At 41.5% G+C, this 22,798-nt stretch overlaps 2 protein-coding genes across 3 annotated transcripts; one reads left to right on the top strand and one right to left on the bottom strand.

Moving 5' to 3' along the window:
* The first annotated feature begins 2,747 nt into the window (after window positions 1-2,747).
* On the top strand, window positions 2,748-13,980 carry LOC108696898. Of its 2 annotated transcripts, none has more exons than XM_041569803.1 (7): window positions 2,748-3,108; window positions 7,363-7,633; window positions 7,756-7,833; window positions 8,817-9,089; window positions 12,075-12,210; window positions 12,285-12,314; window positions 13,589-13,980. In XM_041569803.1, the coding sequence occupies exons 2-7, from the start codon at window positions 7,516-7,518 to the stop codon at window positions 13,665-13,667; spliced, it is 714 nt and encodes a 237-aa protein (XP_041425737.1). In that variant the 5' UTR covers window positions 2,748-3,108; window positions 7,363-7,515; the 3' UTR covers window positions 13,668-13,980. The 2 variants fall into 2 exon arrangements, with proteins under 2 accessions (XP_041425737.1, XP_018082091.1); XM_018226602.2 differs by having other exon boundaries at window positions 2,748-3,298.
* Window positions 13,981-21,035: 7,055 nt separating this feature from the next.
* LOC121395518 (nuclear transcription factor Y subunit beta) lies at window positions 21,036-21,859 on the bottom strand. Its single transcript, XM_041569099.1, has one exon. It carries the CDS (start codon window positions 21,857-21,859, stop codon window positions 21,146-21,148), a length of 714 nt encoding a protein of 237 aa, XP_041425033.1. The 3' UTR covers window positions 21,036-21,145.
* Window positions 21,860-22,798: the final 939 nt, after the last annotated feature.

The raw sequence follows: 22,798 nt of genomic DNA, 5'->3' as shown, positions 1-22,798 counted from the left end.
TAATATTTTTTCCTAATTTGAAGAAGCAATGTCACCTTTAACTCACTGGTATTCATTCCTGTGAAAGCTATAAAGCTACAGCACCTTATTCAGTGCACATTTTTTTTGATAAACATAAAACAATAAACAAGCCCCAATCTACTCTTTTGTTTTCTCCATTTGTGCACAGGGTGTGCGCATATTTAAGTTTGTGTAAATCTGTGCACAATCTTGTATCATTAAGCATGGCTACTGTGCATGTATGCGTGTACCAATAATTCACATCTATGTGTGAAGTGTGCCATCATTAAAATTGATCTGAAACACACAAAGCCAAAATAAATAACAAAGTTTGGTTATTTTTTGGTACCTTCAAAATTGACCAACAGAAGGCTAGCAAAAGTGACCCCCAATCCTGCATGCATTGTAAGGGCATATTCATGGAGTTCAGGGTTATCTCTAACTGCAATGGTGATACATGTTCAAATGGTACTTCACTAATGGGTAAGGGCACCAAGGGGCTATGAAAATGAGAAGCCGGGGCTGTTAACTGGCAGGTGGAAGAGCATGCACAATAGGTTTTTACTTCAGACTTTAAACCTGGCCAGTAAAACCAGTCTGTGATTCTTGCTTCGGTCTTCTCTGCCCCCAAGTGTCCACCCAGGGCATCATTATGCGCCAGGTCAAGTACCATTCTTCTGTGCGGCCGGGGAACTAACAGTTGTTCAACAACCTCCTCACGGACCTTGGTGACTCTATAAAGCAGATCACTATTTACAGTGAAGTGCGGCCATCTGTTATCTGCACCTGGTTCTTGGGGAACACCATTTATCACCACCACCTATTCTCTAGCATTAACTTAGGTGGGATCCTGCATCTGGGCAGTGCTAAAGGCTCCCCTTGACACATCCAGATCAGGAGATACGGGATTTGATGAATCATTCTCATCATCCTCCCCGAGCATTACCTGTAATGGAGAGAAATCCCCCCCCTCAGCGGACAGCTCGGTCTTCTGACGGAGATCCTCCATTACCTTATTACTCTTCTCCCGAGTTTGGGGCAGTGACACATCATCATTTTGAAAATCATATATCACATCATTTTCAACATCACTGGGTATATCAATTATCACATCACTTGGGTTTTGGGGACCCAATCCCACCCTCAAGTCAGTGGTTTCCTTCCCCACACTTTCCCACAATTCCCAGAACTTTGGAAAGTCACGTCCCAAAATAGCGGGGTGCAACAGTTTACTGACCACCCCAACTTCATGCACAATGTATTTACTGGCAATAGTGATGGTCACTGGGACTAGTGGGTAGGACCGGATATCCCCATGGATACAAATTACCCGGAGTGATTTGTCTAGTACCAGGGTTACCATACTCTCCGAATCTAGGAGAGCCTTGACAGGAATCTGATTGATGTAAACATTACACTCAAATTGCCCCTCAAACAAGTCAGGGCATGCAGTGTAAACTTTCTGTGCATAACAAGAAAGCTGGGTGAGAGCCCCACACTCCATGGTCTCGTCTTTCCATGGGCACTGTGCTCAAGTGTGCCCCCAGGCTTGGCACTTCCAACACTGCACGTTCCCCCCTTTCCAGGGTGAAGAGGTATCTGTGGGTGCCCCTTGTTGGGCCGGTGATGGCACTTCTCCACTTTCTTTCACACTAAGCCTAGGACTCTGCAGGGAACTTTTCCTGGCCGGTGTAGATTTCTCCGGACGTGAAATGGGGAACGGTCGCTGACGGGTGGGAGCAAGTAGTTCCTCGGTAGCCGTGCACCTCTCAACCATCTTGACCAGCTGATCCGCTGTTTTGGGGTCCCCATGACTCACTCAATGTTGTAGGTCAACAGGGAGGGACCGAAGGTACCGATCTGTCACAACTCGCTCCACAATCTGGGGTCCATTCAGATCCTCAGGTTGCAGCCACTTGGTAGCCAAATGGACAAGGTCATGCATCTGTGACCTAGGCGGTAGGTTGGTTTGATATTTCCACCTGTGTACCCTCTGGGCTCTGACTGCAGTGGTTACCCCCAGGCGGGCCAGGATCTCTGCCTTTAGCCGATCATAATCCATGGCGTCATCTGGGTTAAGATCATAATACGCCTTCTGTGGATCACCAGACAGAAATGGAGCTATTAGGCCAGCCCATTTATCTCGGGGCCACCCTTCTCACTCTGCAGTCCTCTCAAACGTGGTAAGAAAGGCCTCCACATCATCCGTGGGACTGAACTTTTGAAGAAAATGACTTGCCCGGGTGGTTACCTGGTTCCCCTAAGCCACGGCAACGGACTCCCTTCCTGGAGCACACTGCTGTACATGCCTTGGCTTGGGCAATTGTAGCCTCTTGTAATAAGGTTGCTTGTAAAGTTACAGACTCTTGCAGAGCAAACAACTGAGCATCTGTGCATACCTCCCAACTGTCCATTTTTCAGAGGGACAGTCCCTCTTTTGACAGCTCAACCCGCAGTCCCTCATTTGTACTGGAAAGTCCCTCTTTTCTCTGCACTGAACAGCCAGAAAAAGAAACAAAGTTTCTCACTTAATTGGCTTTTAGCAGAGAGCCCAGAACAGCTAACAGGTGCAAATAAGTTACTTTTTAACAATTTTGAGACACAAAAACACAGTTTAGATAAGGAGAAATATTTTCAAACTTTCATAACCTGCCAAATTTTATAAAACAAACATGGTAATTAGGGGGTGTGGCCACAGAAAGGGGTGTGGTCAAAAAATTGCTGCGCTACGTGCGGGGAAAATTTTTTTGTCACTCTTTTTACTTCCAAAATGTTGGGAGGTATGTCTGTGGAGTGCTGTTGAGTCACCATAGCAGACAGCTGAGCCTCCAGACTCTTTTGCTGAGCATTTTGCGGAGCCTCTGTAGCCTGCTGCTGCACGGCCATGCTCTGCTGAAGCTGAACTGTAGCTCGAGCAAGTTGCTGCAACAGTTCCTCCATCTTAGCAAAAAATGGATTACTGGCTCTTTAAATGTCAGTTTTCAGAGAGAGAGAAAAAAAATTGTCTTTGCCCTTCTGTAGTGCCTGCCCACATCCGACCACCAGTTGTGAAGTTCGGGGATCACAGCGGGGTTTTCCAGCAGACATGCAGGCCACTCCAGATTGAAGGTAAACTGTCTGTTTTTCTCAACTCAAGTTAAGTCTTTCAGCAGTGGTACAGAAAACAAAACAGCTTCACTTCAGCAGTATAAGTCCAAAATAAGAATCACTTACTTGCCAAACATATAACATCCAGACTTACATTTCACTGGCGAATCAGAGCACAAAAAACTGAAGATACCAGAACTCCCTGGCTAAGGTAAGTGCAGTTTTCTTTTAACTTGTAAGGGCCCTGGCCAATTGTTTTCTTGTTTTGTTTTTTAAAAACTTGTAGGGGCCCTGGCTCATTGTGTTTTTTTTTTTTAAAACTTGTAGGGGCCCTGGCCAATTGTTTTTGTTTTTTAAAAACGTGTAGTGGCCCTGGCTAATTGTGTTTTTTTTTTGTTTGTTTGTTTTTTAAACTTGTAGGGGACCTGGCCAATTGTTGTTTTTTTTTTAACTTGTAGGGGCCCATGCCAATTGTTTTTTTTTTTGTTTTTTTTAAAAACTTGCAGGGACCCTGGCCAATTATTTTTCTTAAAAAACTTGCTTGTAGGGGCACTGGCCAATTGTTTTTCTTAAAAAACTTGTAGGGGCCCTGGCCAATCTTTTTTTTTTTTTAAATGTGTAGCGGCCCCGGCTAATTGTTTTTTTTTTTAAATGTGTAGGGGCCCTGGCTAATTGTTTTTTTTTTTAAATGTGTAGGGGCCCTGGCCAATTGCTTTTTTTTTTTAAATGTGTAGGGGCCCTGGCTAATTTATTTATTTTTTAAAAAAAAACAAAAAACTTGTAGGGACCCTGGCCAATTATTTTTCCTTAAAAACTTGCTTGTAGTGGCCCTGGCCAATTTTTTTTTTTTTTTTTAAAAAAACTTGTAGGGAGGGATGGCGAGGGGGGCTCAGACAATGTAGTTGTGCGGGGCCCCGTGATTTCTGATGGCAGCCCTGCTGGGTAGTGTCACATCATTTTCATAGTCTTTGTTTGACTTAAATCTCCCCCTACAGGAAAAAGCAAAATAATACAGTAATAATAATGGTAAATACATCAGTTTCGCTTTTCCCTCTCATTCTGCAGAAGGAGAGAGAACAGAGCAGACGCCCCTTACGAACGTCTCCCTCTTCCTTTGTTTCCTTCCCCAAATTGCTCCTAAAAATACCGACCAATCTGGACCCTTGTGCCGTCCTCACTGGGAGAAGTTTTGTGATTCTTTTATTAATTTCATTATGAATATTGAGAGGAAAGGGAGCCAATGGCTCCCTTAAAGGCAACCAGAACCTCAACATTCAAGCGAAACCACTTGTCTCTGTCTCTGCTGGGTCCAGTCGGACATGCCTGCTGGGAGAAGAAGCATAGAGAGCTCGGCTGCACATGTGCCTGTTCTGTACTTATCTGCACCCAGCAGTTACCTGGAAGGTGGCCCTGTGTGGATACAGCCCAGGGGCCCCACATGTCATTAATCTACCACTAGTTAGGATGAGAGAGCTTAACAACCAGACAGCCAGTTAAAAGGAATGTCAACCTAAAAAATTATTATTTTGCCTAATTAAAGGGATATTATGAGAAATGATGAGAAAAAATGTTTTTTTTTTCTCCCAAAATGCATCAGTTAATAGTGCTGCTTCAGCAGAATTCTGAACTGAAATCAGTTTCTTAAAAGAGAAAACAGATTTTTTTTATATTTAATTTTGAAATCTGACATGGGGCTAGACATATTGTCAGTTTCCCAGCTGCCTCCAGTCATGTGACTTGTGCTCTGATAAACTTCAGTCACTCTTTACTGCTGCACTGCAAGTTGGAGTGATATCACCCCCACCCTTCCCCCTCCAGCAGCCTAAAGGTGGCCATAGACGTAACAATTACGATCTTTGTTTCAATACACACGTGTAGAGATATACAGGTAGAAACAATAGAATTTTACCTATATCAGACGATTCAGCACTAACAATGGCTGATGTTCAGGTTCATCAAAATTTTCCGTCCAGCCCAATCGACGAGCCGACCGTTTTCCAAGTCTTCTGCCGATATCGGTTGGCTCTTTTCCCACCATACACGCACCGAATATTGTAAGAAAATTATCTGTGCATTTATCGTCACCTTAACAACAGAACAATGGGAAGGTAACCAGATAGTAGCTCCCTAACACAAGATAACAGCTGCCTGGTAGATCTAAGAACAACACTCAATAGTAAAATCCAGGTCCCACTGAGACACATTCAGTTACATTGAGTAGGAGAAACAACAGCCTGCCAGAAAGCAGTTCCATCCTAAAGTGCTGGCTCTTTCTGAAATCACATGACCAGGCAAAATGACCTGAGATGCACCTACACACCAATATTACAACTAAATACACTTGCTGGTTCAGGAATGACATTTTATATTGTACAGTGAATTATTTGCAGTGTCATTTAGAAATAAAAACTACATCATAAAAATCATGAAAGAATCCCTTTAAAGAAACCTAATTCTAACCAAACTTGCAATATATATTCATAACAATTTTAGTTTTTTCTGGTTTTTCAGTTATTTGTATATGTATTGCTATTGAACTGTCTTTGCTGCTGGGGAACTAAGACTTTTGCAAAGTTGTTTATATAGTAACAAGCAGGAGTTTGCAGCTTTCAATAGCAATTGTCTTTAAAAAATAACTTTAAGGGCCAGATTTACAGTATCAAGCCTAATAATGAATACAAAGAAGGGCACATTGTATTTACTAAAGGGTGCAAGTTCAAATTTGGAGTATTTTTCCACAAAAATCCACCACAACATCAGCAATTTTACTAAAAGGTGGAGTGTGTCCATTTCTTGGATGATAAACATTCAAATCGATTCACCGGGTAAAGTTTCTCCAGTACGAAACTGTGAATATTCGTCAATTAACGAAGAATTCATTTTCATCAAGAGAAGTTTCTCCAGGTTCAGGCCGGCCAACTGCCTCCTCTATGTTAATATACTGTAGATGAGTTGAGTTTAGGCAGTAGGGATCACTTTAGTGCAATGTATGATTTAACTTATGATTTAATCTTACCTATTATCAGTAACTAGAAAACAGTAGGAATACCAGCAGGTAGGCCAATTCACTCCATAGAGACAAGGGGGGTTATTTATAAACAATGGGCAAATTTGCACCTGGGCAGTAACCTATGGCAACCAATAAGATGATTGCTTTCAGTGTTCAACCTACAGCTGGCTGAAAAAAAACAAATCACTGATTGGTTGCTATGGGTTACTGCCCAGGTGCAAATTTGCCCAGTGTTTATAAATGAGGCCCCAAGGACTTTTATGAAATAAACATCCTCCACATGGGAGGTTATTTATTAAAGTCAGAATGCCAAAGACGACTATACATACTATAAAATCTGAATTTTTAGTGAAAAAAACACCTCAAATCTTTCGGGATTTAGAATACCCCGAGGAAGAAAAAGTCAGAATGCAAAAATCCGGCATCTCAGATCTGCCAAGGTTGTATATAAGTCAACTGCAGTGTCGGACTGGGACACCAGGGGCCCACCAAAAAACCTTAGACCAGGAGCCCACTATAAAACCTTAAACCAGGGGCCCACTCTCAGTACTAATATTCTTTTGTTTTCTTTACATACTGTAATCTATTATTCCATCTATTGAGTCTCTTTGTTCTCATATAATAGCGAATGACCATGAAATAGGCCAAAAGTTTAGCAGCATGAGGGACCCACTGACACTTTGGCCCACCGGGAGTTTTCCTGGTATCCCGGTGGGCCAGTCCGACACTGGTCAACCATCCAAAGATTTTGTGTTTTTTTTTGGAAAATATATTGATAAATAAGGGGAAATCACCTGTGCGGCTTTGGTCGGACTTATTTCAGAAAATAATGAGATAAATTCAGATTTCGATAAATAACCCCCTTGGTGTGAGATTATCCCCAACTAATTTTCAAACTTTAGCTGTTGAGGATTAATCCAGGAAAAAGGGAATGCATAAGAAATAGTGTTCCCCCAGAAAACTAGAGAATACCATTGCCTCTAACATGGCACCAGAACTGGGTCTTTCTAGAAACCAGCATATCTGCCAGTAGAACCACTTCATCAAGGAGATTACACATCCTATCTAATCTCTTCTTGAGAGTGGTGGAGTCCCATCAGGAATTGGCCTTATGAGCAAACCATTTATATTATAATGGATGTTTTTATATCGATCTACTGTATGTAGCCTACACTTTGACACAGGTTTAAAGAGGTATGTATTATTATCCCACGCTTAAAATATCTTATCTTAATCTTACATCTATGGAATGTGATCACAACAAGACTTGAAGGTCCTGAGGGTAATAATCCTGTGAGTGGATCATCACAGCAGAAGATGCATTCCAGGTCCCAGAGAACAAAAATGGCTCCCTGCAACAGTCTGAGCAAAAGAACACAAGCCATCATTATACAAACCTCTACAAAGTGCTAAAGAATATGACAACCAAGAGAGGTCCAGTGACAGAGCTGGAGGAGACCATGTTGCCTTATTCATGTGTTAGACCCCGACTGTTGCACTCTTTGTTGCAGAAGATACATTTTGCACTGAAATCTGGTAAGATACCATATATCTCATGACAGAAAAGCATGTACCAACTGTAGGCGTCTGTCTCTTCTTAATGAAAATAGTAACAAGACTTTCCCATTCTAATATGTCATATCACTTTGCTCTTCCAGGAGGTCAATGTGGAAAACTTCAAATAACATTAATACAATTGTCTCTACTATTGTCCCTACTGTTCGGCACAGCATTACGTAAGTAGAACATTGCACTCACATTGAGAGGGTTCAGTGTAAACTCATTTAATCTATAGAGAGTTAGAGAGGGTTCTCTCCATGAGAAGGGTATAAGTCGTATTTAGGAAATTTCACATAAGGGTTACCTCCAATGATTGGCTTGGTCTGTACGGAGTTGGGTGGAGGCATTCATGGTTAGGTATGCTCTGTGAGTTTCTAGTTGATAAGTGATGTCAGAGGGTTCTTCTATTTTATGAAAGTGAGGGAATCCCAAAGTTCTGTCTAAGTGGACCCCTCTTGTTGGAATGGGTGGAGAGTGCTTAAGAACCTGATTCTAGGCCTCAGTAGAAGATATGCAAGGTAGAGCTAGCTCATAAGAAAGTAAACTACGGTTATAATGCCAAGATTGAGAGTTGGATCAAGGGAATTTAGTAGAGCATCCAGAGGCTCCACCAAGTAGAGCAGAAGGGTTAGTACCCTAAGCATCACCCACTGTGTAAGTGCAAAGGCTCAAGGATAGAAAGATTTCAGGAAAAGCACCAAGGGATCTTATATTTTTAAGATGAGACTTTTGCTGAATGAGTTCCATTGGCTGTAACTACAAAGTAATCAAATGGCTTGTCTCATTCCAAAGCCATTCTAGTGATTCCAGAACTTGCTCTATGATCACGTCTGGAGCAAAATTGCTGTTTTTAGAAACTGCCAGCTTGATTTGTCATATTATTGGGATAGAAAAAAGAAAAAGTTCGGAAGATGTTGACATATTTATAGTCAAGGAGACAGCAACGTGTCATATTTCTTTTGTCTTACACAGTTCTGGAGTAAATAAATAATGGGTTTGTAATGTAATAAGCAAAAGTAGAACTAGAATCACATGCCTGGAGGAAAGTAGATAGATCCCCAGGTATCATACAAACAAGAAAAGTGCCTATAAATTATTCACAACAGAAAGTAAATACGATTTTTCGTATTTTTTAAAGTGTTACTTCTTCCCCATCCAGCCTTTCCCAACAACTGCCATCAGTACCGATTCTCTACCAATGGGGAACATCTGTTGAACCAACATCTTTCCATCAAAATAGGGACCACAACAGAATACTGCAGTTTCCAGATGAAGTTCCCCAAACATAAAGAAACTTGCACTAATTCCTCCCACGTGACTCTGGTCAACGACACTTGCTTGTTGTTGCAAACAATGGATCTGGAATATAAGACCTTCTATCTGGAATATGGAGCTGGGAAGGTGGGCAGGTCTGCAGAGGCCTTGTTTGAAGGTAAGAAGGAATACAGGTAGTGGACCGGTTATCCAGAATGCTCAGGCCTAGGGTATTCCAGATAATAGATCTTTCCATAATTTGGATCTTCATACCTTAAGTCTATAATAAAATCATATATATATTAAAGAAACCCAATAGGCTGCTTTTGCTTCCAATAAGGATTAATTATATCTTAGTTGGGATCAAGTACAAGTTACTGTTTTATTATTACACAGAAAAAGGAAATCATTTTTAAAAATGTGGATTATTTGCATAAAATGGAGTCTATGGGAGACGGCTTTTCTGTAATTCTGAGCTTTCTGGATGAGGGGTTTCTGGATAACGGGTCCTATACCTGACGGGTCCTATACCTGACAGGTCCTATACCTGACTAAAGTTCATGTGCATAATTATGCGTTCACAGTGTATTCACTCCTACCATCCTTTAAAATGAAAGGCATGTTCAGGGCTCAGATACATCTCAGCTTGAACTCATTGAGACGACTCATTTGTACATGTCCTATAAAGAAGAGGTCTACCAGTATCAGGGTTGGTTCACCTTTCAGTTAACTGTTATAGAATGGTCAGTTATAAGCAAATTTTTCAATTGGTCTTCATGATTAATTTTTTTATAGATTTTTAATAACTCCTTCCAGCTTTCAAATGTGGGTCACTGACCCCATCTGTAAGACTACAAATGTATTTGTATTACTACTTTTAATTAGACATATTTCTATTCAGGCCCCTCCTAATCATATTCCAGTCTCCTATTCAAATCAATGCATGATTGCTAGGGGAAATTGGACCTTAGCAACCCGATTGCTGAAATTGCAAACTGGAGAGCTGCTGAATAAAAAGCTAAATAACTCAAAAACCTCAAATAAAAAAGAAACCCAATTGCAAATTGTCTCAGAATATCCCTCTCTACATTATCTCAAAGGTGCACATCCCCTTTAATTCTCCACATTAGGGACAGACTATTAAACTCATCACTGTATCCCAAATTAGAAGGAAGAATCCTTATTGTGGATTAGTCTATCAGCCAATGAGCTCTCTGTCTATCAGCCAATGAGCTTCCTGTCCAGTGTCGGACTGGCCCGGCAGGACACCAGGAAAAAACCCGGTGGGCCTTGACCCTAGAGGGCCGAGCCAGGCCCCCTCTCCCAACAGTTTTTCTAAAAAAATATTTTTTTTCCGGCGCATTGCAGCGCCGTTTTCTAATGCGCGCTGTGCTCCGCCTGGGCAAGCGTGCCGAGCGGAGCCTTCACGTCACAGTAGGGGGGCCAGAGGAGGGCCCTGGACAGCAGTCCCGGTGGGCCCCCGGGCCCCCCAGTCCAACCCTGTTCCTGTCTATCAGCCAATGATCTCCCTGTCTATCAGGACGGACAGAAGATTTAGGACCTTGACCAAAACACTAACTTTAAAAATCAGAATTGGTCATACAAATATGTGATGCATTGGTCAGTTTGGATTGAGAAAGCAACTCCTGCTCTAAGAAGCCACAGTACTGTATTTATAGGTAGTAAAGTCACTGCATGTAATACAGGTATAGGATCCATTACCTGGAAACCCATTTTTAAATTTTAACACAGATTTCCTTTTTCTGTGTAATAATAAAACAGTAACTTGTACTTGATCCCAACTAAGATATAATTAATCCTTATTGGAGGTAAAATCGGCCTATGGGGTTTATTTAATGTTTACATGATTTTTTAGTTTATTTAAGGTATGAAGATCCAAATTACAGAAAGATCCATTATCCAGAAAACCCCATGCCCTGAGCATTCTGGATAACAGGTTCCTATACCTCTCTATACTGTATATATATATTTGTGTTATTCAGTGCACCCTGCCACTTACACCATGCTTTCCTTATTCACTGCCCTCTGTCGAAACTGTTATTTGGAAACCCGTTATCCACAAAACTCCAAATTACGGAAAGGCCTTCTCCCATAGACTCCATTCCAAATTTGTAAAAATAGGTCAACAGGCCTCTCTCCAACTTTCTGTAGATACAGGACATAAGCAGTTCCTCCCCTTTCTTTTTTATCGCACATCAGACAGGCTTCAATGAGATTCTTTACCACTTCCTGACACAGTCACATTTACCGTGTCGTTTCTCTGTCAAATATTTTAGTAATTGCTGCAAGAACATACAGTTTGGTCTCTGTTAGAAATGCACTCAAGACTCAGCAAACAAACTAATGTATCACTAGTCCAAGTATAAAACTTAAACTCACCAAAATGAAGGGAAAGTCAACCCCAAAAATACAAAAATAAAAGAAAACATAATTCTAAGCATTGTCCAAGATGCATTATTTAAAAAAAAAAAAAATCAGTGCTTTTATATTTATTTGCAAATGTAATTGCTACTTAAAGCAGAATTTGCTTAACTCCTGGATGTTACTTTTTTAAACAGTGTTGCAGTTCCCCAGCAGCAAAGACAGGTGTGTTAATCAGCTGCCTTGTCTTACGTTGTATCAACAGTCTGAACCACCAGTGCAGGTAATAAAAAGGGACACACACTGCTTTTAACAGCTTTACACAATATACAAATAACTTAAAAACCATAGACAAATTGTAATGGATGTATATATATAAGTTGCTTCCAATTAGGTTTTCTTTTAATAGATATTTTTTTTGAGTTGACATTCCCTTTAACTTAAACAGTAGCACATTCATTAGACACCATTCATTTAACATCCCCTGAATGACTGTGTGTTATTGATTATGTATTGACAAGTAAATAGATTGTCCAGGATTGTAAGGAAAGCCCAGCTAATGTCTCAGTATTTTCAGTGTCGGACTGGCTCACAGGGATACCAGGAAAACTCCCGTGGGCCCCTGGTCTAAGGGTTTTTGGGTGGGCCCCTGGTCTAAGGGTTTTTGGGTGGGCCCCTGGTCTAAGGGTTTTTGGTGGGCCCCTGGTGTCCCAGTCCGACACTGAGTATTTTGGTTCCATCAGGGTCATTTATCTCTAATCTAGACTGTGTTTTATTTCAGGGTTTTGCCAGCATAAAGATGATAATGAAATGCCACCATCTAAAAACCCTAACAATATCATTGCCATATGGGCATCAATAGGAGTGATTGTTCCCACCATCATTGCTGTGATACTCATAGTCATGTTCTGTAGAAGGTAAGTTCAGTTCATTCCTATGATTAGTCGGACCTGTTTAGCTCTGGGATTTATGGACATTTTCTGTTTTTCAGAAGGAAAATTCCACATTCCATCTCTTTAAAGTGAGTATTAGGAGTCTGGTTAATAGATGACACTTGGCCCTAAAATAACTGCAGGAATTGTGATTGTAGATGGCAACCATAGCCACTTACCCTACTCACCTGTAACCCTGATATCACAAGGAAGAATGTTCCCTTTTCCATTAAAGTTTCAGCCTTGTCTAAAGCTGGGTATCAGCAGCAGGGCCACTCATTTGGTAAGGTCACCAGACCAGGGTCCCTTTGCTCAATCTGGCCACCCAAGTGGGTTGATCTGTATTTTTGGTCTCCAGGCAAACAAACAGACAACATGGGAGAGGATTACAGGAGGATTACAGGAGAGGACAACATCTAGGGTTAGGACTGGCAAGGAAATCTGAAAAGCATTTGCTCTTAGGCCCAGGGTCATTAATATAACTAACTAGACATTTAAAGGGGTTGTTCACCTTTAAATTAACTGTTACTATGACGTAGAGCAGGGATCCCCAACCTTTTGACCCCATGAGCAACATTCAGAAGTAAAAGCAGTTGGGGAGCAACACTAGCATGAAAAATGTTCCTGGGGTGCCAAATAAGGACTGTGATTGGCCATTTACTAGCCCCTATGAGGATTGTAAGCCTAAATTGAGACTCTGTTTGGCAGTGCACCTGGTTTTTATACAACCATAACTTGCCTCCAAGCCTGGAATTCAAAAATAAACAACTGCTTTGAGGCCACTGAGAGCAACATCAAAGGGGTTGGTGAGCAACATGTTACTCACGAGCTACTGGTTGGGGATCACTGACGTAGAGAGTGATATTCTGAGACAATTTGCAACTGGTTTTAATTTTTTATAATTCATGGTTTGAGTTAGTTTGCAATTTCAGCCATCTGGTTGCTAGGGTCCAAATTACCCTAGCAACCATACATTGGTTTGCATAAGAGACTGGAATATGAATAGGAGAGGCTTAAATAGAAAGATGAGTAATAAAAAGTAGTAATAACTACATGTGTAGCCTTACAGAGCATTTGTTTTATATGGGGTCAGTGACCCCCATTTGAATGTTGGAAAGAGTCAGAAGAAGAAGAAGGAAATAATTCAAAAACTGTGGGCAATTGAAGCAATTGAAACATTTCTTATAATTAGTCATTCTATAACATACTAGAAGTTAACTTAAATGAGAACCACATTGAGCAACATTATTCGTTTTGAACCCCTTCCCCTACAAATCATACAATGCCAGCCCTCCCTTGTTCAATTCCATGGTCCAATGCAGTATCTATATAATTCCTCTTTCTAATTCTTTTTTAAAAACAGGGTGGTTTCTGGGCTGGAAAGTAACACTTCAGCTACAAATGAAGCAGAACTTCTAAGACTAAATGAAGAACATTCTTAGTGATGGAACTCGTGAAAGGCAGTGATTGCTAAATAACGAATCTGCTGATAGTTACCAAGAAGAAAAAACCCTATCTTTGAGAAGTTCCTGAATGTTGCACCTTCATTAATATGTATTTCCTTACATAATTTGCCTTGATTTCAGGGAGGGTCCGCCCAATGAAATGTGGGGGTTGTCCTGTTTTGCTCATTTACAAACAGGGATTTGCTAATTGTTCCTGGAATTAAAATGAAGTGTCACTATTAATAATAATTACTATAATAATAAATTATAAGTGAAACCGTAAGAAAAATACCTGTGCGGCGGGGTCGCCCTATCCGCCGGCACCATGTACCGTGACCTTCGGCCCAAAAGACTCTGCTAACAGCAGTGCCCCTTTGCCAGCCAGAACATCTCGCCTTGTACCCCTCATTAAGTCCAGGTGGCACCCAAGTAAGCTGAGGGCTCCTCCCGAAGCCCAACGGTGGTCACACTACTGGTGAAGCCGAGCCGAGACCAGGGTGCTTGGCACTTGTTCTGGTATTGGGTGCCGGTCGTGACAGAAACTCACAGAGGTGTGAATAATGTGTATCATTCAACTCAGAGAGGCCGATGTTACTTGTGAGAGTTCCATGAATGGAGATGTGAAGTTTTGTGAAACCACCAAGGTAAAGAAGTTAGAACAACATTGTATGTAGCAGACAGATGGTTTTCAAGGTCCCCCTGTGTACATCAGATTTCTTTGAAAAGAAAAGCTAAGTGCTATACACAGTCCAGTGTAGTGAGGAGCTCACAGATCTGTACATTTGGGAGCTGATACAACTGATCCTTGAAGAGAACAATGTTTTACAAGAGAAGACCATTGGTTTGAACAAATACTGCTGCACGAGAATGGAGTGCTCTACCTGTGAAGTTTCCACTTGTTGAAAGTGGTGGGTGCTCAACCAGAAATCCCCTTCAAAAGTCAGTATAGACAAAATCCAGAAGCACACCAAAAAATAGTTGCTGCGTGAAAATAGGTGATTTATTTAGCCCAGAAGCAGTTCACAAACAAGGCATAGTTTCCGACCCATCCGGGCCCTTTATCAAGCCTTGATAAAGGGCCCGGAGGGGTCTCAAACATTGCTTTGTAATAAACAAATCACCTATTTTAACAGAGAAACTATATATTTGGTATGCTTCTGGATTTTGTCTACACTGGTCTGAACAAGTTGTTAAATAGGCAATGCATGATAAGGTAGAGCAGTGATCCCCAACCAGAAGCTCGTGAGCAACATGTTACTCTCCAAACCCTTGGATGTTGCTCATTAAAACCAGGTGCACTGCAAAACAGAGCCTCAATGTAGGTTGACAATCCACATAATGGCTACTAAATGGCCAATCACAGCACTTATTTGGCACCCCAAGAATTTTTTTTATACTAGTGTTGCTCCCCAACTCCTTATACGTGTGAATGTTGCTCACGGGTTCAAAAGGTTGGGGACCCCTGAGGTAGAGAAACCATCCCTTCAACACCACCTGTCTGCTTCCATTGAAATGAAGAAGCTAGGGGAAACATCTTCAATAAATGACTAGGAAGATTTTCATTCAAACAGGTCATGGTATATCTAGAAAAAGTAAATCTAGAGCAGCTGTGTAATCATTGAAGAATTTCAGTACTCATCTGAGCAGCTTCTTCAGTACAACTGACGGGTACGGGAAATCCTCGGCATATAAACTCTTCCATTAATCCAATCACAATGGCACATTGTAACTCTTCAGAGAGGTGACAGTTGGAAATCACAGAGGTGTGCATGCTGTGTAGTTACTGTAATAGGAACACCAAGGTACCATGCAACTCATGTAGCAGACAGGTGGTGTGGAAGGCCCCCGCCTCTGTTTTGGGATGGTTTCTCCGCCTTGACATGAATTGCCTATTTCACACCTCTTCTTTATCCAATATTTGGACCTTGCTATCTTCAAAGCTCTTGTCTTTTAGGTGTAGAAATAGTTTTGCCCTCAATGTATAGATCTGTGCTCTCCTCACTACACTGGACTCCGTATACCACATTGCTTTGTTTTTCTTTTGGTGTTGGATCCTTTGGGTGTACCAGTTTATGTCTCAATGTATTACTTGGTTTGAAAAACATCCTAAGCCACTTAGCTCTTCATTTTATTAAACATGAGACTTATTCCAGCACAAGAAATTTGTTTCTTTATTTTTTTTGTTATCTGGTTCACAATTTACAGTCCATACTTTTATATTATTTACAGGTTACTATACTCACGGTTTAACTTAACATTATTTTACTTTGATAATTTTGAGGCTTATTGTAGATTGTTATTAGATAATGAAATTGTTATAAAGATAAAAAAAAAACGTGATGTTTGTTGAAAAACCCACAAATAAATAAGAGATATTTTTTTAAAAAAACGCCTCCTCATATGGACACTACTTCCTGTAGGGTGGCAAGTACTACTGCTTTCAGCCTCTGTTATCTTACACCCACTCCTGCAAAAAATAAAAGCCTCTTCTTTCTCGAAATCTCCTCTCCCGCACTGCTCAGGTTTGTTTGTATTTCAGATGGTGCGTTTAACTCATTCCCTCTTAATTGATTATATGTGTGTAGGGATCTGGTAAAAAAGCCACCCTTAATAATATTGGCAGGCAAATCCTCAGTGTTAGGGCTCTTACTCATGAGCGTTTTTACCTGCGCTCCCCTGCATTCCGTTTTTCGGCGTTCAGCCGCAGGGGAGCGCAGGAATAGACGCATTTAATTTTTTAGAATGGGGCTGTACTCACACAGGCGCATGTAGGCGCCAAACGCAGGAAAAATGCAGCATGTTGCGTCTCAACCTGCGTTCGGCGCCTACATGTGCCTGTGTGAGTACAGCCCCATTCTAAAAAATTAAATGCGTCTATTCCTGCGCTCCCCTGCGGCTGAACGCCGAAAAACGGAACGCAGGGGAGCGCAGGTAAAAACGCTCATGAGTAAGAGCCCTTATAGACACCTCAATGGGTCCCAGGCCCGGACTGGCAATCTGCCCGATCGGGCAATTGCCCGAAGGGCCGCTCCACTTACAGGTGAAATGGGCCGGGGGGTGGGACTGGGAGAAGGATCATTCGTTACAGTGGTGTAAGTATGGCCCTGGCAATGCGGGGGGGGGGAGTCCTGAAGAGCCGCCACTTTGCAGGGTCACCGGGTGCTTCTTTACTCCCCTGCTCCAATCCATTCTGGCTGGAAATGCTGTGAGAGAAGCCTGGGTTAGTCAGTTTCGACATAGAGACTGTGCAGCAGCAGATGAGTTACAGCAGGGCTTAACCCATGTGCCGGCCAGGCCCACGCTGCAGAAAATGACAAGAGGCATGTTGTTAGACCGGGACTGGCAGTTGTTGCATTGCCGGGACTCTGGGCTGGTAGCCGCGGTTTCTGTCTGCTGGCAGCCTGACAAAGCGATTTTGCAGCACGTCTGGAAATCCCCTGCATAGTATAATAGTAAAAGTGGGTTCATGAGACGAGAGGCGAAAGGGTAAATCACACAATAGAGGAATGAGGGTGGTCTTACAGGGTATCATGGTGCTGCAGATTCATCCTCTCCTCCCCAGACTATTAGTGCAGAAAGAATGCTTCCCAATTAAGGCTACAAGTCATGTTTATTACGCTGACATGTGAATTTTAACCCCTTCCTTGCTAGCAAAAATTGCAGTTGTGCCATTCTTCTGTTATGATTTTTTTGGTATTTATACATGGAATTGCCACTCTGTCACCTGACAGATGTCGCCCCTGATGAGGTATCATCAGGGGTGGCAGCATAGGTATTCCCTGTACTAAGCACAATTCAGCAGGAACAGCCCCTAAGTTTGCTCATAGTCTGTATAGAGAGATCCCATAAAACTATGGCAGCATAGGTATTCCCTGTACTAAGCACAATTCAGCAGGAACAGCCCCCTAAGTTTGCTCATAGTCTGTACAGAGAGATCCCATAAAACTATGGCAGCATAGGTATTCCCTGTACTAAGCACATTTCAGCAGGAACAGCCCCCTAAGTTTGCTCATAGTCTGTACAGAGAGATCCCATAAAACTATGGCAGCATAGGTATTCCCTGTACTAAACACAATTCAGCAGGAACAGCCCCCTAAGTTTGCTCATAGTCTGTACAGAGAGATCCCATAAAACTATGGCAGCATAGGTATTCTTCTGTACTAAGCACAATTCAGCAGGAACAGTCCCCTAAGTTTGCTCATAGTCTGTACAGAGAGATCCCATAAAACTATGGCAGCATAGGTATTCCCTGTACTAAACACAATTCAGCAGGAACAGTCCCTAAGTTTGCTTATAGTCTGTACAGAGAAACTATGGCAGCATAGGTATTCCCTGTACTAAGCACAATTCAGCAGGAACAGTCCCTAAGTTTGCTTATAGTCTGTACAGAGAGATCCCATAAAAATATGGCAGCATAGGTATTCCCTGTACTAAGCACAATTCAGCAGGAACAGTCCCCTAAGTTTGCTCATAGTCTGTACAGAGAGATACCAGAAAACCATTTCAGCATAGGTATTCTCTTGTACTATTTACCATACAACAGGAAGGTTTGAGGGTAGTTCTTTAAAAAAAACTTCAAATACACTGGGAATGATTTACTAACAGATGCTAAATTGCACAAGAGTGGTTCCCCATAACAGCAATTTGGACCTTTGATTTAATTTTCAAGCCATTGATTGATTTATATAGGCAACTGCACTGATGAATTATAGCATCTAGCCAGTATATCACAATTATGTTAAGGATCATTTTTTTTTGCATACATGGAGGGTAAACAGACTCACGAAGTGGACACCAATATATACGTTTTAACCCAATATATAAGTGTGTCTGAGTACAAGAGCATTGTGTGTTTACATGTGGGCTGCTTTGATTTTTTTTGCCCGGGCTGCTTTTTACTCCCAGTCCGGCTCTGATGGGTCCTAATGGGGGGACCTATTTCATTATTTTGCCTTAAGCTATGCCCTTGGAGTTCAATCAGTGACCAGTAGATGGCACTGTGTCATATTATAAAGGTCTGGGTAACCATGTGATGAGGGTCCATTTTGCTTTAGCAGGAAGGGAATGGGGAGTGGAACCTAGGTACATTAGGCCTAGTAAAGGATAAGCTATACTCTGTAATAGGTCACTCTAGGAGTGACAGGTTATTTAGTTGAGCAGTCTAAGGCTCCGACGAGGAGAATCAGAGGGATTAAGATCCCGGGTAATAATTGCCCAGAAGTAGGGACTTAGAATTGTACCTTCAATTGCTGCTTCACTGTTGTTGTACATGTTCCCTTGCCTGCAGGGTCTAAACTGATCATTGGTGCTTGTGAGTATATGCTATCCTCTGTGCCCTATGTTCCTATGTGGACTGTGCTCTATGTTCCTATTGTGGATTGTGGACTGTAAATAAACCAAGTTCTCTGGTTAAGCATAAAGAACCACTGGCGCCCAATTATTGTGCATAGCACTTTATTACAGTTCCACGACACCCTGCCTCCACACCGTAAGCTCATAGTTGAAATTGTGGCACTCAGTTTACTATAGCGCTACATATGCATGTCCCTTTACTGCCTGTTTGACTTTTCCTGAACTAAGTGTAGGGCCCTATAGGGTTAATTGGCCCTATAGAGAGTTAATCTTTTCATTCTTACTTTGGGTTATTGGGTAAGAGACATAAGGATCTACTCCAGCTCTGGGGGTTAAAAGGTTAATCTTGCAAGAAGTCCTGGCACAGATCATTGTGTTTGTGCAGGGAAGGCAGGCAAGGGCCACACATAATCAAATAAGGCAGAATAAGTTAAAAGCACCATTAAAAAATGAGCAGCACAGAGCGGTGCAGAAGAGGAGTTTTGCAGGATGGTGGAGGATTGTCGCCAAACGAGCGGATCTTTGCATCTATGGCCACCTTTAGGCACTTCTCATGTTTGGATAAGGTTAACAATGTTTGGAAGAGTGATATCCTCCTGTTTAATGGGTGTCTAATTTGCAGTTATCTCCTCAGTATTACTCCAGTACAGGCTTCTGTTTGCTGCTCATACCAATGGAAGGGAAGGACATAGAGCAAGATCAGAGCAGTTCTGCAACAGCAGAAGGCAGTATGCATAGATGAAATAAACAGGTGTATCGCTCTTACTCTATCGGCGTATTATTTCGTACTGGTTTGACTATACTGATACTATCAGCAGAGAGCTATGTACAATGAATATTACATATATATATATATATATATATATATATATATACACCCAGTGTTTCAAGCTGCTGAGTCTTCAGGTTGACAGATACTATTCTGTTAATACTAAACGGTTTCCTCCTTTACTGATAGAACCAAGACTGGAACTGATTATACAATTACTTGGCAATTCCAATTCCAAGGCTGCTACAACTCAACACAAAGTGGAAAGTCCCCAAATACCTTTATCTAGATTGGACAAATGGTAGCCACAAAGGCAAACATTTTAATTTCATACAACAAAATTAAATTCTAGTGTCAACATTGACAGTGAAGCCATGGAATTCCATCAACCTTGAGCTAAACTGACCAAACTGAAAGATTTCGACACTATCCACTATTATCTCGAAACGTTTAAATGTACGATGTGTCCAACAACTAAAAAGACCATTTCAGGCGATATTGCCAGGAAAACTGAAGAGGAGCTGCCTGCTTGGCCCTGCAAACATAGAGAGATTGCACTGGGACCGATAACGATTTTTAAATCAATTTTCTGACAGATGTCGGGCGAAAAATTGTGATCGTTCAAATCCCACAACAGCACGATAATTTGATGGATTGGTCGGACTGCATTGAAATCGGTTGAAACCTTTAAGGGAGAAGGAAAGGCAAAAAAGAAATAGCCTGCTAAAGAAAGTCTGGTGTAGATAGAAATCACTGACTGTTTCTTGTGGTCTTGGTTTCTCTGTGGTCTCATGTTGAAGCAGCTACGATCTCTCAGCACTGCAGTGTGGGACTCGGGGGACGTCACTCTTTTTATCAAAATGTAAACATCGCAAATGAAGCATTTTTCTTTATTCCATTTACAAAAGAAGTTACACAATTCAATATGAAAATAAGAAACTGTCTACAAATCTCAGACAGTAATAAATCATTAATTTACAATGTATACAGGAGTCAGAACTCTTGTACAAAAAAAAAAAAAAAAGTTACTGAAATAATGCATTTAAAATCCAATTCTTAAAACTAACGAAAAATAAAAAAAAAAATATATATATATATATATATATATATATATATATATATATATATATATATATATATATATATATAACAGTGGGTTTTATTCCCCATATGACATGCCTGAGAAAGCTACATTACAGCAACGCAATATACAAAAAACAAAAATTTAAATAAAAAAGGGGGAAGGGGGGGGGGGGAAATGGACGACCTCACACACCATTGTACTCCATTGTACTCAAATTGCTATAGCTTTCTTCCTGACTCATGTTTGCACATTGGGATTTTTCCTTCAAAATCAGGAGAACTGGATTTGCTGAACACCAGATATCTGCTGATATGATGTGGTATAAACCATAACATTCTGTTGCTGTCCATCTGTGGTTATTAAACCTGCTGGTATTTGGCTAGTGAAAGGTTCTTCTGCAAGGTCTTCGCCCAGACCATCTCCTGTTGTAACTGTACCACCAATGCCTTTTTCCCCTTTCATTGCCTCTCTGAATTTCTGAAGATACAACTTTAATGGCTCTACATAACTATCAAAGCCTAGTGTCGACATTGCAAATAGAATATCTTCTCCATTGATGGTCTTTCGCTTCTCCTGGTGGCATCGCTCACTCGCTTCAGATGTTATAAAGCTAATAAATTCGCTTACGCATTCCTGTACACACTCCTTGGCGTCTTTTGCGATTTTTCCTGTCTGTCGTATAGCAATTTTCATTATCCTTGCCACATTAGCGATGGGGAGATAAATATCTTGCTCTCTAAAACTTTCTTTAGATCCATTTGTGTCATCTGGGTCATTTAAACTGTCTTCTGTGTCCCCATCATGGGGCTGTATTACATAATGGCCCCCACTAATGTAGTCTCCAGAAATCCCTAACTGAGAAGTATCTGTTGTAGAGCTATCACCGTCCAACACCAGTGCGGCCCTGGTTGGTTCCCTGCACGAATCGGCTGTTTGGTTCTCCAGCTCTTCCTGCCTGCTGCCCGCGGCAGCCTTGAGGTGCATTGGGTAGAAATCATTAGTTATGCGCATGCAAATAACTATGTGCGCGTGTCATCATTGACCCTTATGGCCACGCCCCCCAACCAATCAGAATGGAAGCATCTGAGAGTGGGGAGTCACACGCCAACTTTTTTTTAAATATACTTTGGACACCTAAGTGCCAGCATCAAGCGCTTGCGGTGTGCAGTGATTGGGGCATAAATTTATATACTGCAGGCTAAGGTGAGGATGCCTTGTCATTGATGATATACTGATCGTTTTATACACAGGATATATAATTATTGTTACACACACAGATAGCGCTCCCTTGATGAGCGTGCCTGCTGCAGTCATTACTATTATCTAGCACACAAAGCGCTCCATTGAGGAGCGTCGCTGTTACTGTGATCGCTTTTAACAAAACGTTGTTTCCTGCCTACCACTGCTCCAGCCAAATAGTATCGGCAGGATCGAGGAATTATCAGTAGTGATGCGCTCCAAAGGTCGGCGGTTTTTTTTCTTCGCGCATGCGCAGTAAGCATAATGAAGAAACGGAAGCCTACTCTACTTCACCAAGATGGCGCCTCGGTGAATGAATATGCAAGCCAAAGCGGAAGATGGATTCTACACTATAAGAATAGGAAATGTGAGTTCAAAACATAGCGTTTTTGTAGGTCTTGGGGAGTAGATTAAAAGGAGCTAGGTAATCATTTTTGCCTTTCCTTCTCCTTTAAGATAATACATCATTGCTGGCAGGATCAGGAGTAAAGTATTCCCTAGGAGACTGGTAGCCCTAGCAATTGGCCATAACACAGTTAACTCCATATTTATAAACCAACATAAGATGATAGTCTGATACTGATAGCAATTTTAATGATTTAGAATGGTCACGCCACTCTGATTTGGAATTCTTCACTTCCACGGGCTTTGGGAGCTACTTTAGGGGCCCAGTGGTCTCTAGAA

The sequence above is a fragment of the Xenopus laevis genome, chromosome 7L, assembly GCF_017654675.1.
Source record: "Xenopus laevis strain J_2021 chromosome 7L, Xenopus_laevis_v10.1, whole genome shotgun sequence".
Classification (NCBI taxonomy): Eukaryota; Metazoa; Chordata; class Amphibia; order Anura; family Pipidae; genus Xenopus; species Xenopus laevis.
Note: the sequence above shows the minus strand (reverse complement) of the source record. Positions and strands in the feature narration are given on the sequence as shown.

Coding starts and splice junctions, on each gene's coding strand:
- LOC108696898 (XM_041569803.1), top strand. CDS start 7,516: ATGACAACCAAGAGAGGTCCAGTGACAGAGCTGGAGGAGACCATGTTG. Junction 7,834..8,816: donor ACTGTTCGGCACAGCATTAC/GTAAGTAGAACA, acceptor TTCCCCATCCAG/CCTTTCCCAACAACTGCCAT. Junction 12,315..13,588: donor CCACATTCCATCTCTTTAAA/GTGAGTATTAGG, acceptor TTTTAAAAACAG/GGTGGTTTCTGGGCTGGAAA.
- LOC121395518 (XM_041569099.1), bottom strand. CDS start 21,859: ATGCACCTCAAGGCTGCCGCGGGCAGCAGGCAGGAAGAGCTGGAGAAC.